Genomic DNA, 18,719 nt, shown 5'->3' with positions numbered 1-18,719 from the left:
CAAGAAGCACCTCAGAACATGCCAAGTATGTCTTCCTGTTAAATCATATCGCCCAATCTCTCTTAGGAACCTAACTTTTCTTAAAATCTCGGGACGAGATTTGTTTAAGGGGGAAGGGTTTGTAACATCCCAAATTTTAAAACAAACAGAACATGAAAATTTCTTTTTCCAAAAATGAGAACCAACAAAAACTTTTCCTATATAGAGTGCTATGCATAGGGCTCATACCTCTTGCTAGTGTTTTTGCCATGATGAGTGTATTTATGCTTATGTGATAAACCCTAAAACCTCAAAGTGATCAAGTGAAGATCACAAGCCAAATAAAATAAAAGAGAAATCAAATAAGAAAAAATCCTAAACCCTAACCTTCTCAAAACCAAGTGGATCTATTTTGAGAAATCCAAAATAAAGAAAAAGACATATGTGGGCATATAGCCCTAATGTGTAAATTCTTGAACCCTACCTCTCTTATTTTTCTAAATAGTGGTGAACCATGGTGAACCCCACTAAACCCTAAAGCTCATCCCTCTTGTCACCCACCTTTGAAAAATAAAATAAAAAGGAAGGATCTTAAATAAGAGAAAGGCATATGCAAGCCTATGGCTACTTTTTTGCAAATGCTAAAACTTTGTTTGTCTACCTTGGTAAATGGTTTGGAAATACCTCAACACACTCAACCAAGTACTTACCAACCAATTCAAGTGAGAAGCAAAATAAAATCAAACATATGCATAGAGGCATATGTGGCACTTAGCCAAAATCTCAAATCTTGACCTAGGCACCCCCAATACCCCAAAATGGTTTGAACCTTTTACCCAACTCAATATAACACCAAATAAACCTCAATCTTGTCAAAGTGAAGCAAAGAAAAATAAAAGAACAAAAGTTAGAAAATCACAAAACCCTCACATATGGCTTATGCCATTTTTATAAATTTTGACCCTATACCAAATTGGTCTTCACCATTAGTTGAACAATGTTACTAAACACTTATTACAACTTTTGGAATCAAAGAAACACAAATCAAATGGTTTTCAACTTCAAAATTGGCTCACATATGATATTGGTCAAATCTGCCAATTATAGTCTGATCACCACTTTGAGCCCTCATATCTCAAGATTGTCAAACTAAACTTTGTCAACTCTTTTCACCTCATCCAAGACAACATCAAGGTGAACACTTTTTGTAAAGATCACCATGCCAAATTATTTTTAGATCATGAGCTATGCTCATCCAAAGTTGGGACTTTTTAACACATGCAACATTCTATTCAAATGGAAATTTTGCAATTCTTTTTATTTTTGAAAACCACCACCACCAAGGTGAGTTGTGGACCATCTGAAACAAGTCCAATCCATCCCTATCATCATTTTTAAAATTTGCATGCACAAGGCAATTAGACAAAAGTTTGGGATCCAATTCAAATTCCAACTCACACTCACTATTTCTACATAATGTTTGGCCACACTCTACTCACCCCTGGTGCCCTACATGTCCCCTGGTCCCCTCTCCATCAAACCCCAGCCTAGAAACCCTAGGAGGAGAGCCCAACATGGCCTAGCCATGGCCATGCCGGCCATGTCACCCATGGACATGCCTCACCTCTTTCTCTCCACCTCAACACTCACCACCATGCCCTACTACTTCTCCTTGACCTCCTGAACATGCTGGTGCTCGCTGTTGGTCGAGTGGAGGCCGACACAGCTCGGACCAGCGCGCGCCCACGACGTCCCGTGCGACACGGGCGGCATGGCCACGTCGCCGTGTGCACGTCCGCGCACGCCACGGCCACACGTCGCCTCGCCGCCTCTCTCCATCCCCTGGCCCCTTTTTCTTCGAGTTGAGCAGCACCGCGACACCACGAACACGTCGGACACGCTCACGATACCCACCGGCGCCCGCCGCCGGGAACGACGGCCGCATCGCGCCATTGCCGCGCCGTACACCCCCTGCCCCCGACAGCGTTAGGCACCGCCCAACCTCGCCGTTGCCGCCAGGAGGACCGCACGGACATGCTGAACACCGCCGCGCCATCACCTACCCCTTTAACTCGCCGGAGACGCCGCCCTGCTGTCGCCCTTGCCACACCCATCACGGCCACCTTACCGCCTATAAAAGGAGCCACCCCCGCGCCTCCATCACCACAACAAACTTGCTCCACTCCTCTCCCTGAACCTCCTCCGCCCATCTCCTCTGCACATCGCCGCAGCTAGCCCTCCACTTCTCGCCGGAGACCCGCAGGCAACCACGGACCAATCCACCGCTACAGGCCACCTCAAGCCTCGCCGTCGGTACCAGTCGACTTGCCGTCGACGACAACCTCGCCGCGCGTCAACGCCGCCGCTCGCCGGAGTCCCTGCTCGCCGCCGACCCCCTACCTCCGTCGTGGCAGCAACCTCTTCTCCCCGACGACGACGCCCAGCCGTTCGATTGGATCCTGATCCAACGCCTCTCAGCCTCCAGTACCGTTTCGGTAAGTAGCAGTCACTGACACGCGGGCCCCTCTGTCAGTTGGCCCGTGGCGCGTTGAAACGTTACTGGGCCAGCCCAGTTCGTTTCCCTCGTTTCGGCCCAAGTTGCTTTCCCGCCTTGGCCCAAGTATTTGAATTTGAAATTTCGAATTTGATTAATTTGCTTACTGGTCCTGTCTTGTAAATTAAATAGTTTCAAATCTACCCAACCAAATTTGATGAAATTTATATGGTTGGAAAGCTTGTAAAAATATCTATCCAACATCACTGGTCCCACCTCAAGATCTGTTGTGGAAATAAAATGATAAAAAGAAGAAGGCGGGGACTTTTCCCTATTCATATAATTATTAAAAATCAAATAAAATAGATATTAAGTTAATTCCAACTCTACTAGCTCACATTTAACTTACACTAATTGATTATGCAATAAAATGGTGTGGTCACTTTGCATGATCATGCCCTAGTTAAAATAGTGGACAATATGGCTATTTTATTAAAGGAGTATTGTCCAAAAATATTATGTAAATTATATGAAGTGTTATACTTCATTTAAATCTTGTCCCAAAGGAATTCATGTGATGTTTGTACCCCTGGTCCAAACACTCCTATATGAAATACTTGGAGATTTAAATCCTTAGTGGGAATTATTAAATGGTATGAGGTATTCTACCTCATTTAAATCTTCTTCTCAAATAATGGTGATGAATGATTGACTTAGGTCAACATGATATCATGTACTATTGTTTGAGAAATTAAATCTTAAGAAGATTTCAATAAGAGGAAATTATTTCTCAAGAACTATATGGAAACTATCACTTACATATCTAATGAGAGGAAATTATTTTCCATGAATTAAATAGAAACATTAATATATGCAATGAGAGGAAATTATTTTTCTTAAGAATAAAACAATACCAACCAACATGATGGCAATGTGTTACCCCTAGAATAATTTGTGTGATTTATGTGTGTGCTTAGTATAGCTCCTGATCTCGTTGAGTGATTGTATCCTCGTATTCGTGTATAGACGCTAGTACCGGAGAATACCAGGAAGAGGCAGGATTCTACCCGAAGAAGAGAACTTTGACCACATCAACAACCAAGGCAAGCTAACACCTTTGCAAGTTCTATGGTTGCAAGCAAATATTCTTGCAAGTGCAAAGTTCTCTCAAGAACAAGGCACCCTCATCTTTTCTTATGCTTCATGAACCTATCCCAAGTTTTATCTTTCAAGTTTTCCAATTTTAATATTGAAGTTTACTTTTATAGTTAACTTTGGTCTAAGTCTAGAATACTACAAGAGTATCAAACTTAGCCTAGCTGGCATTACAAGTAGTTAACACCCCTCATGACTAGATGCTAGTGCTAATATTAAAACTTGACTACTCTAGACGGGAACATGTGACTTGAAATGAATTTGAAACTTTGGAATGATGATGCATTCCATTGAATGAATTTTGAAGGTGAATATGACCAAGAGAAGATAGTGATTTTTGATTAAAAACTAATATTGGTTTGTATGCGATACCTTTCCAATTCATAAGTACCCCCACAATACCTGATTATGGGTAAGGGCGTAACTAGAAGTTTATGTACCTTAGTATGGGTTCCCTCTGAACACACGTCATAGGGGTTATGCCGAGGCTGCCTCCGTTATTGGTGAATGATGTGAATTGAGGTGAATTGTACGGCCAAGCCCTGTGCAGTTCCTAGGATGACAGTTGGTCATCACTGGGAGGCCAAGCTCATGGGGAGAGGTGCTCATACTAGAGTTTGTAAATGAAAGGTTATGGTTGATGATCCGCGTCTTGTGTTACGATGATTCGGGGTTATCCCGACGGATGAAATCAAATGTTGTGGCACAAGTGTGCAACCTCCGCAGAGTGTAAACCTATTCGAATAGCCGTGTCCACGGTTACGGACGGTTGGAAAGGCCATACTGCTACCGCATCGGATTCTTTGAAAATAGTGATGAAATGAATGGTGAATTGGTGACTTGTTTTTGAATCACAACTTGAGTTGTGGGAATGACACTAATGTTCCCACTTGAGTTAGTTAGTATATGAAAGGTCTTTATTTCAAATACACGGGAACTAAAATTGGCTTTATGCAAAAGAAACTAGAGCTTAGTACCCCTTTACTAGAATTGATAGTACTTACACTAGTATTAGTTTGCGAGTACTTTAAAGTACTCATCGCTGTGTCCCTCGGCTATTCAAATGGCCGGACTATGAAGAGGAGCAGCGAAGTACGAGGAGGAAGAGCAGCGGGACGTCTACCACAACTAGGAGTCCGCCGACGTCAAGCGTTGGCCTCGTGGACTATAGAGTCCCCTTCTATCTACGCTTCCGCTATGTATTTGTGATGTGTGTTGGAACACTAGTTCAACTATTATTGTAATATTGGATCATGTGATCCATTTGTAAGACGACTATGGTCTGTAATGAATGATAACTTATGATATTCAATTGTTATGTCTCGCAACAACAATATTCCTGGGATTGCGATGTATGGCATAACAGGCATCTGGATTTAAAAATCCGGGTGTTGACATCAAGGCTGCGAGAGCCAGCTCCAACCAGGGCCTGTGTACGGCGGTCCTGAATAGCACAAGAATCAGCGTCAAGAATGACGCGACAACCAGAATCAGTAAGCTGACTAGCGGAAAACGGGTTCATCTTAAGAATAGGAACATGGGAAACATCAGGAACAGAGAAAGAGGTAGTAGAAAGGGTGCCTGGACTGGAAACAGGGAGAGAGGTACCATCAGCCGTGATAACACGAACAGGCGAAACAAGAGAGCGAAGAGCAGAAAGAATAGAAGACGCAGAGGTCATATGAAAAGAAGCTCCAGAATCCAGATACCACGGGGATGACGTACCTGACTGTGTGGAAGAAGGTGGTCGCGCGGTGCCAGAAGAGCCAGGCACAGAACCAGCAGTACCCGTCGAGGAAGAGCCTATACCAGCGAGCAGACCACGAAGACCACGGATAATGTCCTGATTAGATAGCGCAACAGCGAGAAGATCCCGAAGAACCGGCCTCGACGACGAGTAAGATGCGGCGGGCGTAAGCTGGGATCCCTCTCGCAGCAAGTAGAGATAGTGTGGCCGGGCCTGCCACGGTTGGTGCAAGGAGGTGACGTCGAACCACGAGGCTGCTCGGGCCCGACGCTGACCCCGGAATGGAGGAGTAGGTAGTATCGGCCGTGCCGGAGGCCGCAACGAAGTCGGCGGCATAGGAGGTCCACGAGCGGACGGCACAGGAGGGCCACGAGCAGCAAGAACGAGAGGGAAACTCAAGAAGACCAGCACCACGAAGACGAGTCTCCTCGGCACGAAGCTCGGCAAGGACCTCGAGAGAGCGGAACACGACCACGGGCAAGCAGGCTGGGCCCGGCGCGGCTCAAACTCCTTACGGAGCCGCGACAAGAACTCAAAAACGCGCTGAAACTCCGGATCCGCGCGCACGGTCGGACAGCAGGGACAGGTGGCACACACAGCTGTACGGAGAGAATCAAGCTGACGCCAAATAGCAGCACTCTGAGTGTAGAACTCATCAATAGTAGAATCACCCTGCTGAAGGGCATGCTCCTGGCGGACCACAGACAGGTAAAGAGCATCACCAGACGGCTGATAGCGCTGACGAAGAAAAGCCCACTGAGCAGCAGCGGTGGGAAGACCCATAAACTCAGCAGACATGCGAGGCAGAACACTGGAGGTGAGAACAGCAGCAGCACGAGCATCCTCATCAATCCACTGAGTGTACTCAGTCAGATCCTGCCGGTAAGTTGCAACGGCAGTAGAGTGGTCCTGGACCTTCCGGTCATAATCAGCCAGAGCAGTGTCATCAGCACTCTTGGCTGCATCCTTATCCTCTTGAGTAGCATCAGGGGCAAGGGCAACAGGTGGCGGTGCAACAGGCACGGTAGGAGCAACAGGGCGCGGCGGACAGGAGACCTCGCCAGAAAGCACACCCCAAAGACGAAGACCGCGCATGTGAACGTGCATGAACGCAGCGAAATCAGGGTAATTCGCGCCATCGAAGATCACCCGGTAGCGAGGGATCGCAACATAGCCCGAGGAAGACATAGCTCTGTTTTTTTTTTTTTGGTCAACTGGCGAGATGTGGATCAGGAGACAGGAAAACCGACGGGAACAGAGGCAGGCGATGCGGACCTGAGGAGCAGAGACACAGGCGACGCGGAACAGAGGCAGGCACGCAGAGCAGGGCAGGCACGCAGGGCAGGGCAGGCACGCAGGGCAGGCACGCGCGCGGATCAGGCAGATCGGGACAGCCTCACGCGCGGATCTGAGGATCTGAGGAAATCGGGGGAGAAGCCAGGACGCAGCGGGAACGGGAGTAGCACGCGGCAGGAGGGATCAGGCCACGCGAGATCGGGCCGGGACGGGAGCAGCTCGCGACGAATCGGGCCACGCGCGCGGGGGCGGACAGAGATCAGCGGCGGACGGATCAGGACGACCGACGGAGACCAGCGGGCGGATCGGGACGGCCTCGCGCGGGGGATCGAGGCGGACGAGATCGAGGCAAGGAGAAGCCGGCGGTGGGGCGGCCGGGAACAAGCGTAGGACCAATTTTTCTCTGATACCATGTTAGGGCAATATGCTTGTTGTATTACCAGGGGGTCAAAGGCCACAATATATAGTACATGTACAGGTGCACATATGCAGAAAGCCCCTAACATACGGGAAAACTACAATAGACAAATATATACATCTAACATCTTCTACTACTGATACATGATAGATGAGATGCAGACCCAAGATTTGGCGGTGCTGCAGCAGCGAAATGCTAAAACAGCTGAAAGTTCAGAACGACCTGTTACTGACAAGAAGAAAAAATAGCATCTGATCGCATGAATCAGTTCTGAACGCCTGTGGAGCTAATCAGTTATGATTGCAAGCTCTTAATGTATTGGCAGGGTTTGAGCTCATGATGACGACTATGTGACGTCCTAAAGTCATTAGTAGATAAAATAATCTGCAAAAAGTTAACACATTGGTCTAGATCGTCAATAAAGGTGCACCATGTGCTTAAAATTCCACATTGATTTAGACTGACTAAAATACCACTGTCCATGCCAAATTTCCACATTGACATGGACCGGTCACCAAAAACGCACCCAATTGGTCTTCCACCATACACGGTAATACCATGGCGTCCATTTAAATAACACCAGAGCTTAGAATCGTGATCTCTACCAGGTGAAAACCAAAAACAGTTTCCTCGCTCAACACCTTCAGTCTCAGCCTAAAGTTTTCGGGATGGAAGCGGTTCTGTCTGCGGCTGCAGGTGATCTTGTTAGCAGATTTTTCTCCTTTTTGATGAACATGTATTCAGACATTGCATGGTCGGAGGAGAAGCATGTGGAGAGGTTGCAGCAGCTCCTGCTAAGAGCTCACACGGTTGTCGAGGAGGCGGATCGCCGGTACATCACCAACTCTGGTATGCTTCAACAACTCAAAATGCTATCTAGAGCTATGTACCATGGTTATTATGTGCTAGACAGTTTCAAGTGCAACCAACTAATCAAAGAGGGCTCCAAGGAAGAAGTGATGACTACTGCCTCGTTTGCGGCGACATATTTTGGCACTCCTCTGAAGCGCTCTCGTGCAAGCACTAGTATAGGAAATCATGAAGTTGATAACAATTGTGATCTACAACGTGCCTTGTTAAAATTAGAAACCATCGTTTCTAATATGACAGAGTTTGTTATACTTTTGAGCGGATGTGAAGCCATGATGTGTCGTAGACCCTACGACACCTATCTTTACGTTGATAACTTCATGTTCAGTCGTCAGACCGAGAAGCAACATGTTATCAATTTCTTATTACAGCACAACCCTCTTGGTTCTCCATCTGTGCTTCCAATCATTGGTGGCAGACTAGTCGGCAAGAAAACTTTAGTAAAACATGTGTGGAATGATGAGAAGGTGCGTTGTCATTTCTCTTCAGTTTTGTACTTCAACGAAGACAACTTCCACGGGATAGATAATGAAAGCACATCAGGGAGATTATTGGTTGTTGTCACCTTTCTTTCCGATGTCAGTGATGACAAGTGGATATCTTTCTACCAGGCAGTGACATCCATATGCACAGAAAGTAAGGTTATAATCATAAGTAGGATGGAAAGTTTGGAGAGATATGGTACTGTGAAGCCAATCCACTTAAGTAGATTAGAAGATGGGGAATACAGATACCTCTTCAAGACACTAGCATTTGGAAGTGCACACGCAGAGGACCACCCAAAGCTAACACTATTGATAGAAGAGTTCATCAAATTGCTGGGAGGGTCATTTGTGGGAGCATATTCAGTTGCCAATATATTGAGGAGGGATCTAAGCCTTCGGTTCTGGCTTAGCATGTTGAACAGGTACAAGAATGTGGCAAAGATTAATTTATCCATGTTTGGTGAGCATCTGTCACTTCGTTTCAGAGTACGCTATCCAATAGACTTCACCGACTTTCTGCCCTCTCCCGCTGCTCCGCTACACCTTATGCCGCCTCGAACTGAAGCAGAGGTTTCAGGAAGGAAACTACCCAAGATAATGATTGGAGACATCATTGTGAATCCCTCGCTTCGTCCCAAGGGTGACTTTGATTTAGTGACATGGGAATCGCAGATAGCCCCATATACCGAGTTCAGTTATCATGTCCCTTCTTCTGCTCAACAGCAGCGAAAAACAACCTTGCGGAGGAAGCGTGATGCAACTATTTTTCTTTAATGGTTTTCTGTATCTAGCTTTTTAGATCAACTTCTGTATCTAGCTTTTCTGCACTTCTTTGGTTCAATGGAAAATTCTTGTAACTGAACTTCCATAACCATATGAAGGCCTGAGTGCATCATAGAACCTGTGAAGTTTGTTTTATCTTCTACTTCTTACAGTTGTGAATCAAGAGTTACTCCTTGCATATAGGTACGTGTACAGATTACAATTATCAAGTTAATATGTGTGTGTTTTTTATGTGTAGATGTTTGCAATTATGTAAGATGGCTTGATTCTATTGATAGTACTCCCTCTATGCTAAATATAGTGCCTATAAGATTTTTTGGAAGTCAAACCGGGTGAACTTTTTGACTAAATTTGTACCAGAATATTTTAAGTGATAAAGGGATGTCCAGGTAAATCAAACCATGGAATGTATTGGATTCTTCCATCAGTTAGCTAGGCTCCCTGGTAAGCGACGCATGCCTTTTTCAAATGATCAATGACAAGTTCCTATATTAAACACTACATTATGCAAAATTTGATTTGTAAAAGTAGATTATTGCTGCTACAGTTACATGCTAGGTGAGAGGGACACTGAAAGGCCTTGCAACAGTTAAATGCTACACCACCTTGTTACTGATTATTAGTAAATTTAAGGTACTTCAAGGGATGAACTTTCCTATGGAATATCCTGGCAAGCCACAAATAAAGTCTACTTCACACACACTTTGATGGAGCTAACGCACAATCCTCATCGGCCTCATCATCTCGTTGTCTTCATGGTCCAGAATCTGCATCCCAAATGCACACCAAAGTATGAACAAGTTTTGTAATAGACGCATAATGATCAAGGTCGAGAAAATGCAGGTACGTATTTTCTTGATGCTTACATGGCAATGGTAGACGTAGCCCGGGCCGGCGGTGACGTCGAACGGGAAGCGGCCACTCCTCCCTTTCCCCTCATTTTCCTCCTCCAGCGGCTTGAACCTCACCAGCAACGTGGTCACCGTGCTGGGCCGCACCTTGAACACGTTCTTCCACCCGCGCTCCTGCCTCGGCACGGCGTGCCTCCGCCCTCCGGCGAGGTGCCGCGCCAGCCCGCACGCCTTCGCGTCGTTCCGGCCGCCGGCGCCTCCGCTCGCGCTCCCCCTCATGCACTCCCTGAACTCGTCGACGCTTCGCAGCGACCGCTGCTCCAGGGCCGCGAACACCGCCAGGTGCACGTGCAGTGGGTGGTTGTCGTCCGTGAGGTTGATCACCTCCCACAGCTCCGAGGTCCCCTCCCGCGGCGTCTCCGTCACCGGGTCCGTGTACGCCCGCCCGTTCAGGTACAGGTGCGTCGGCTCGTCCGTGCCGTTCTTGGTGTACTCGTACATGGCGATCCGCCGCGTCAGCACCGCCTCCCGCACGTCCGGTTTGGGGTACCGCGTCATCAGCGCCGCGGGCACGGCGGACGGGTCGTGCTCCTGCTTCCTCGACACCACGAACTTCATCACCGCAACCGTGTCAGCCTTGTCTCCCGGGTCGCCGGGGTACGGAGCGGGCGCGTCGGACCGCAGCACCACCGCGCCGCTGGTTTTGGCTGTCTGAGCAAAATCCACAACGACGTCGGCGATCTCCGACGGAGCGAGCAGGAAATCGTCGGTAACCACCGGCTTCGCGAGGTATACGGAGTCCGACCCCACATGCACGAACCGGAGGCCGCCGGAGAGCGAGAGCTTAAAGAACCTCGCATTGCTGGCGTTGAGTATCCGAAACCGGTACCGGCGCCGCCTGACGCGTATGAACGGCCACGCCTTGCCGTTAACCACCACGACGGACCCAAAGTACTCCGGCTGCCACTGCGGATGCACGGTGGGGTTGTTCCCGGTGGCGTTCATGAACAGGGCTCCGTCCCTCGTGAAGTCGCGGTCGAACAGCACGAGGTTCCGGTCGAACTCCCCGCCACCCGTCGGTATGCCGAGCCTGGCCTCGGCCGCCGGGTCGGAGACGCGGTAGGCGCCGAGGAGGCCGGCGAGGATGTTGACGCGAGTGAGGCCCATGGCGTGGTCGTGGTACCAGAGGTTGCCCGGCGGCTGCTCGTTCGGGTACGAGTAGGACGGTGACGAGAAGTGAGGCCCGGTGGAGGAGAAGCCGGAGGTGAACCAGGCCATGGAGTGGCCGTCGGAGGTGGACTGCTGCACGCCGCCGTGGAGGTGGACGACGGTGGGGACGCCGGTGCGCGGGCGGGCCGTGGCGAGGGAGCGATCCCACGGCAGGAAGTGGCGTGGCGGGAGGTGGTTGGTCCAGGTGATGTGCGTCGGGACACCGCGGGTGGCGAAGATGGTCGGGCCTGGCACGGTGGCCGTCGCCTTGCTTGTGCCAAAGGCGAACACCCGCGTCGCCGGGAGATCGCGGTGAAATTTCTGTGCAAAAAAACGAGGGAATGCACTCCGTCAAGTTCATAATTTGGAGACTGTAAATTCAAAAGCGGTATTTCAGAATGTCCAGTAATCAGACTATGACTTGTGAATTTTTAAAAAAACATTTGATTTCTCCTCGCCCCAACTACATTCAGTTTATTCTGACTGTCCAATTCAACCTCAATATTCAACAGCAAATTTCTTGTAGCGCTGATGGTGATGGTGATGTTTCCTAGACTGAGGTCACTGCGATGGCGACAACCGGATGACGCTGGTGCGCACCAAGTCAGCTAAAGCTTGCTACGGAAATCCAGAGGGAGCTGATGAAATGGATTGGCCAAAAGCTCTGAATTATTGTCTGCCATTCGGCTCCAAAGATTCTTGGACGTGGTAAGACAGTAATCACGCGTTCAAGGAAGAACCTAGCGGCAGTGGAATGTTATCTGCCATCGTGCCTTCTCAAGTACATAGTAGTTAACAAAAATCAAGGATAATTTAGCACCATTGCACATTATCTCCATACCATTGGCTCAACAAAACTCAATGTCGCTCCACCCTCTCGCATCCCTCCCCACGCGCCACCAAGGGGAACCTAGCGCCGCCGTTAGAGCTCCTCGACGTGGCTCCCTACCGCCGCTACCGCTGGGCCGCGGTGGCAGTGGACCCGCTGCCAAAGGGTGGCGGGGTGTCCTCTGTTGGTGGTAGCCACTGTATGTGGGTCATTGGTGGTGAAGGGTGGTGGTTCCGGGGTGGCGCCCCTGTGACTCGTCGGTCGAAGGTTGCAGCGCGAGCCACTACTGGTGGTGGCGCTCGGGGCGGCGGCGCCAACAGCTTGGCTTGGCTACTTCTTCCTTGACCTGCTACCCTAGATCTCATCGGTGGCCCACTCCGAGATCGCACGGCCATACTCCCTTCGTCCACAAATAAGTGTACATGCGGGTTTTCCAAGATAAATTATGAAGTGGAGTGAAAAGTACATTAGAAACATGCATCTCTCCTCTTTAATTCTTTCACCTTCAATGAGCTAAGTGCATGTAGAAAACAAGAAGAACATGTGATCAATATTATTAGATTTTAATTTTCGTGCGATGAAAGAGAAGAAATTAAAGTGCATCAGGAAGGTAGGAGTACACTCTTTTATGAATAAAGTTTAGAACTAGATATACACTTATTTGAGGACGGAGAAAGTATCTTATTAATGAATCTCTTGGATCTCGATGTATGTTGGGTCGTGTCGGCTATGCCGGCTACCCGTTTCTTGTCGACCCCGCATTATATTATGCTTGTTGTCTATGGTTCCAGATGACATGTAGCCCCGACGACGCTAATTCTCCACATATGTGTCTCTTATGTGGATACAACTCCTACGCCGTAGAAGGCTGCATGCCTGGGCGCCTTGCGGCCGTAAACCTCTAAATGTTGAAACCTTCGGTACATCGACATCCGCACTTCCACGGGTACAAATGTGTTGACCTGGGGATTATCAAAGTGGACTTGTTTGAAGATTGGTTAGCCTCTGAAGGTATCATCCAGCATGCACAGGTCGAGACGAGATTGCTTATTGTCAGCGGTTGTCCATGGGAGTACTTGTGACTTCCAGATCAGGGATAATAAATAAAATAGGAACCGGATAAAATCGTATATTAAAATACTTCTGGCATCACTGGAAGGATCGGAACCACATTCGTAGGCCAACAATTTTTCTAGATAGGTCAAACTATTGGAAGCAAATGAAAAAGGAACACCGAGTGGAATAATAGAAACTAGCGGGAGAAGATGTTGAATCACTACTCGTTGTGTGCATTTAAACCGTGGACATGATGACCTCGTAGGGGCGGCAACATAGGGTGACCTCGTTCTTATTGGCATTGCTTGATCTCCGTGTCTTAGTTTTCAGAGTGAAAACTCTAGGCCTGACCTTGGTGGTTGTATGCAGCAGTGGTTGCTCAATAACCGTTTCCTTGTTGAAGTTATTGTCTGAAGATTGACCTTGTCCAAGTGAAAACTCATGTTTTGGATATAGTGATCAGCCAGGGAGGCGACAGCACTTGCACTTCCTAGAGGCATCGTTTTGGAGAACTTGAGTCGAGTTGATGTTAATGGTGGTGGGTTGTTCATGTTGCCACAAACTCTGGTCGCTATGGTGAGGGCTTTTTTTTTACTTTTACTTTTTTAGCTATGTGCAACCTAAATGTCTAGACTAGATTTAAATATTATATTATTACAAAGACTGGGTGCATTTAATATTATCTTAGTTCTAATATATATTTATTATCAAAAAAGAATAACATATCTATGTCGCTGCCTCAATCCATGCAGAGATATAGCGATGATCCGACTGATGCCGATTCCTAGTCTGTGGTGACGCTGCCGCCCAGAAAGTCAGCTGAAGCTGGCTACGGAAATCAAAAGCAAGTTGTAATGTATCTCCAAAAAGCTCTGAATTATTGTCTGCCATTCGGCTCCAAAGACGATAAGGTAGTCGGTCGGCCCCGCCCATGAGCTAGACTGCCCACAATTGTGCAGTGCTACTACTGGAGGTCAGCCGTAGCTTAGGGGTGGCATGTTAGTGCGATCCACTGAGATGTGAATCCGTGGACTACGTCACACATGCTTAGCTGAATGTCGTGTGAGAAACAAGATCAAGCCAAGTCCTGAAGTGGAATAGTTCAGAGGATGAGCCGAACTGATACTGGTAGTGTTATTATACATGGAAATGGAATTTGGCATCACCATCTTGGCCTTTTCTTTGAGCAATGGGTTTAGCTCAGATTAAAGAGTATCCAAGAGCATTGGTATTTAACCTAGATTGCTAAAAACCGCATTTTTAGCAATCTGAGCTAAAAAAAAAATGTTGCTCCAAAAGCATTGCTATATGTGGTTCCCAGGAAACAAAATTTAGCAAGCTTGCTATATTTTGGATATTTGCCAATCCAAAGGTAGATTGGCAAAACCCCCAAACACACTCGAAAAGGCAACTCTCTTGGAGGTGCTCTTAGTTTGGGTTCCCACTATAGAACAGAGGTCCCCTTCTGCACTTTGTGTAACAGCGCAGAGGCTTCTTGCTTTCTCTTTGATGCAAACTTATAAATAGTAGCGGCTTTGAATTCGTGATGAGCTGATAAGCTTAAGAACAAAAACCAGTGTGCTTTTTGGTATAGGACCCAAAAAAGACATTATTTGGTTCCTTTGTTATTTCAGCGACGGCATCTCGGAAACTAGTGAGGTTGGTGGTTGCTGCAAGTGTACGTGATCAAGCCAACAAACTATGCTAAAGCATGATCAGGCTCACAAACTCTAAGCAAAAAAAACAAGTCCTACTATGTATTATAAAAATAAATACGAATTTGAGCTAAGCATGCATGCTTTTTTTTTTGACTGAACATGCATGCACTACACGAGTGACTAGTATTTTCAGTCTTGCCGAGCCCTTCTGAAAGGCAGGATATGCCTGAAGAAACTCAACTCCCAACTTGTTTTTTACAAATCTATAATTTGATGACCTGAGCATGCATTATTTTTTTGACCGAACATGCATGTACTACTGACTAGCAGTTTCCCTAAAGGGCGGTAGGATATCTCTGAAGAAACGCTAAAAGTCCAGACGTCTGAAGAATGGGACACCGAACAATGGCGCGCGCGCGTCACGGCCGTTGTACACCGACATGCACAACAGTACAATCCAAGTCGCGCCGCTGACGAAGAAGACGGAGAGGCAGAGGGAAATAAAACAAGGCTCGCGTAGATAGACGAACGTACCCACGTGGTGTCGTACATGCCGACGGTGAGCTCGCCGGCGACGAGCAAGCCGCCCTCCCCCACGCCGTAGCCGCGCAGCACCGGCATGTCCGGCAGCTCGTCAACGAACTTCTCCAGCCTCCCCGCGTCCAGCAGGCCGGCGCCCTGCTTGTCACCGTCGTCGGCGAGCACCGCCGCCGCCTGGAACACGAGCAAGCACGCGCCGAGAAACCTCATCATCTCCATTGCCACGCGAGCGCCGAACGTGACTAGCCTTGGGTTTCTCCGGCCGGCGAGAGATGGAGGACAGGGACAGTGGACACTTGACAGCTCCGCGCGCCTCTCGGCCTTGTGTTTGTCCCCGGCCTAGTTTTGGTTCTGCTTCTCTACCTCCCTCTCTCCTCCATTCTCTTTGTTGGAGAGAAATTTTATAGGAAGAAGAAAGAAGGGAAAGAGACGGCAGGAATATCTTTGGTCCCCGGCAGCCGGTTTTATTGGTGTAGGATTTTCAGTTTCCTTGCAGAGTGATGTGGCCTCTTATTCTCCTCGAGAAAAAAAAGTGAATTTTGGTTGCTTCTTTTCAAGTCAAGCTAGAAAAGGTAGCAATATAGCTCCGTTCAAAAAAATTGACAACCAATACCATGACATAGTCCTTCATTTTTTAAACAAAAAATAATAATAATCTATAATATTAAGTACAGTATTTATAGTAGAAGAAAGGCATACAAATGTAGTTAAAAGTTAACGCTTACTAAGTTTGACGAAATATATTGAAGAAACATTAATAATCTATAATATTAAGTCAATACATTGTGAGGATATATTTTATTGTGAATTTATTGATATTTATTTGGTGTTCGCAACTATTCTTTTTTTTTTGCCAATAATATTAGTCAAACTTAGAAAATGTTAAATTTTGACTCAATTTTTACACCTTCCTTTTTTGAGCGAAGGGAGTAGTTGCTTGGACTGATCCCGCTTGAGAATCTGTTTACAATAGGAATGGATGCCCGATTTTCTTGAAGGTTCCATCTGGGATGTGATAAAAATCTGGATTAATGGTAAACATTATGAGCCACAAATCACCGTATCGGAATGATTGAGGACTTAGCTGTTCACGTACGCCTAGAACAAATTCCATTCGTCTTCCTTTTGTCTTATTACATTGCCCATTTATTTATTTGTTATAGAGATGGGAATGGCAAAATTCATTATAAAGATGGTAAGAACAATTTTTCTTTAGTTTTCTTATAACTACATTAAAATATAACGGGCGTCACAAATAAGAAAAGGAATTCGTTCTGCAACATTGGAAATCACTATGTCAATTGTTTGACTGTTTCATTTTGGCATTGTAGTAGTTCGCATAAAGGGGAAAAAAAGCAAATTACCTTCTTTTTGCTACTCCATGTTTGAACATGTACTGCCCGTATTTTCAATTGCTAAGGCGAAATTTTGGCCAATTTTAATTGATCCAGTATGTAATTTATGGAATTTAATGCTTTCCAACTAAACTAAATTTAGACCTTACCTGGATCTGAACTGTTACACATATATATCGTGTTCACATGTCAATTTCCACGTTCCAAAAATATCACGCGCTGGTGGGATTCAATCCCTGCACCTGCCGCTAGGCAGCATCACAGACTTCACACATTAACCAACTGAACCAGTATTGCTTTGTGCTAGAACTAGAAACGGAAAGTTTTTGTACTGTATCATGTACATGTATGATAGTTATAAAACTTGTCTTATTTTTGTAGCTTTAAATACCAGCCCTTGAACCAGACAAACAAGTGGTTCGATCAGTAAACTGTGAACCCTGAGGTCTACCGGTTCATTCGCCATCAAGGTTATTGAGCACATGTGATAGTTTTATCGTTATTTATTATAGTTGCAATTTGCAAGTAGGGTTGCAACTGAGATTTTGAAATGACATGGATGCTACCTAGAGAGGGTGAATATGTTTACGATTATGGCTTGAACAAATGCAAAAAAATAACGTTTAATTTGTCAAACACAAAACATATATAACTAGGGTTCACCTATGTACACAAATAACTTATGCTAAGCAAGACAAGCGACTATATGATAGCAAGATATATAACTTTAAGCACGAAAGCTATTACAAATTAAGGTGCATAAGTAAAGAGTTCGGATATAAAAATAACTGAGGTGACACGGAGATGATGATGTATCGCGAAGTTCACGCTCTTGCGAGTGCTACTCTCAATTGAAGCAGTGTGGAGGCACAAGGCCCCAATGTATTCTCCTCAAGCCTTGCCACCAAAAAGGAAGTCATCGATCCACTATGGAACCTTACGGGTGGTCACCGTACCCGCACAAAGTTTGGGGTAATCTTTACAACTTAATTGGAGGCTCCCAATAATCGCCACAAAGGTCTCACACTTGAGGAATCTCTATAGCTTAATTGGAAGCCCCAAAAACACCAATAAGATCACCAAGCCGAATAGGGTTCAAGGACCCAAGAGGAACAAGCTCCCGAAGAGATATACTCACAAACTTTCACATCCGCGTATCACCGCGGAGAACTCAAACCGATGCACCAAATGCAATGGCAAAAATTCACTCTCAAATTTAACCAAAACTACTAAAGCTATTGGAGAAATAAGAGCGGAACAACACAAGAGGAGAACACCAAATTTCTTGAAGATCTAGATCTAATGGGTTCCCCTCACAAAGAGAAGGATTTGATTGGTGAAGATGTAGATCTAGATCTCCTCTCTCTCTTTTTCCTCAAGAAAATGCAAGAATCATGGGGGATCAAGAAATAGGGTAAACTCTTCAAATTTAACAATGGAGGTAAGAAAATGAAAGAACTTTCAGCCCAAGGAGAAAGAAGGAGGCCTTTTATAGTCCCCTCCAACGAAATATGGTTGTTGGGGACCTCTCAGGCAGGATTATCCGCCCCCGGACCGTATTATCGGAGCGACCATGCCAAATTAACGTCGAGGTGCACAAGCCCCTGTCATGGGGCCGTATATTTGGGCGGATATTTTACCCCTAGGCTCGATGCAGCAAAACGAGAATGAACACAACTTGACCATTCAGATTCAGATTTTGATGGTCTTGAGCTCATTTCGAAGCTAGTAACAACCTCTACAAGATCATACAGAGAATTATCATAGTCCATAAAGGTAGGATATAAATAAATGATGAAAGGTTTACCTATCTATAAAAACTGCAAACTGTGGTGCGGCAGTCCAACAACTTGTAACATAGGTGCAAATCAGTACAAAACCGTCTAGGGACTGACACGTGGCATCATTTCTTTGTGAAAACTCCCTTATATATTTTTCTGTCGCGTTTGTGATCCTTATCTCTTTTTCCCAAATCCACAGACGTGCTGCCCTCG

At 46.3% G+C, this 18,719-nt stretch overlaps 2 protein-coding genes across 2 annotated transcripts; one reads left to right on the top strand and one right to left on the bottom strand.

The window, feature by feature from the left end:
* Nucleotides 1-7,710: 7,710 nt before the first annotated feature.
* Nucleotides 7,711-9,218, top strand: LOC124666828 (disease resistance protein RGA2-like). Its single transcript, XM_047204156.1, has one exon. It carries the CDS (start codon nt 7,758-7,760, stop codon nt 9,216-9,218), a length of 1,461 nt encoding a protein of 486 aa, XP_047060112.1. The 5' UTR covers nt 7,711-7,757.
* A 613-nt stretch (nt 9,219-9,831) lies between these two features.
* LOC124666305 (multicopper oxidase LPR1 homolog 2-like) lies at nt 9,832-15,750 on the bottom strand. The gene is made up of 3 exons (XM_047203650.1): nt 15,365-15,750; nt 10,094-11,608; nt 9,832-9,994 (listed from the first exon to the last, which is right to left on the bottom strand). The coding sequence occupies exons 1-3, from the start codon at nt 15,587-15,589 to the stop codon at nt 9,941-9,943; spliced, it is 1,794 nt and encodes a 597-aa protein (XP_047059606.1). The 5' UTR covers nt 15,590-15,750; the 3' UTR covers nt 9,832-9,940.
* Between the last annotated feature and the right edge of the window lie 2,969 nt (nt 15,751-18,719).

This window comes from Lolium rigidum, chromosome 6 (assembly GCF_022539505.1).
Source record: "Lolium rigidum isolate FL_2022 chromosome 6, APGP_CSIRO_Lrig_0.1, whole genome shotgun sequence".
Lineage (NCBI taxonomy): Eukaryota > Viridiplantae > Streptophyta > Magnoliopsida > Poales > Poaceae > Lolium > Lolium rigidum.
This window is presented reverse-complemented; position numbering and strand designations above follow the sequence as displayed.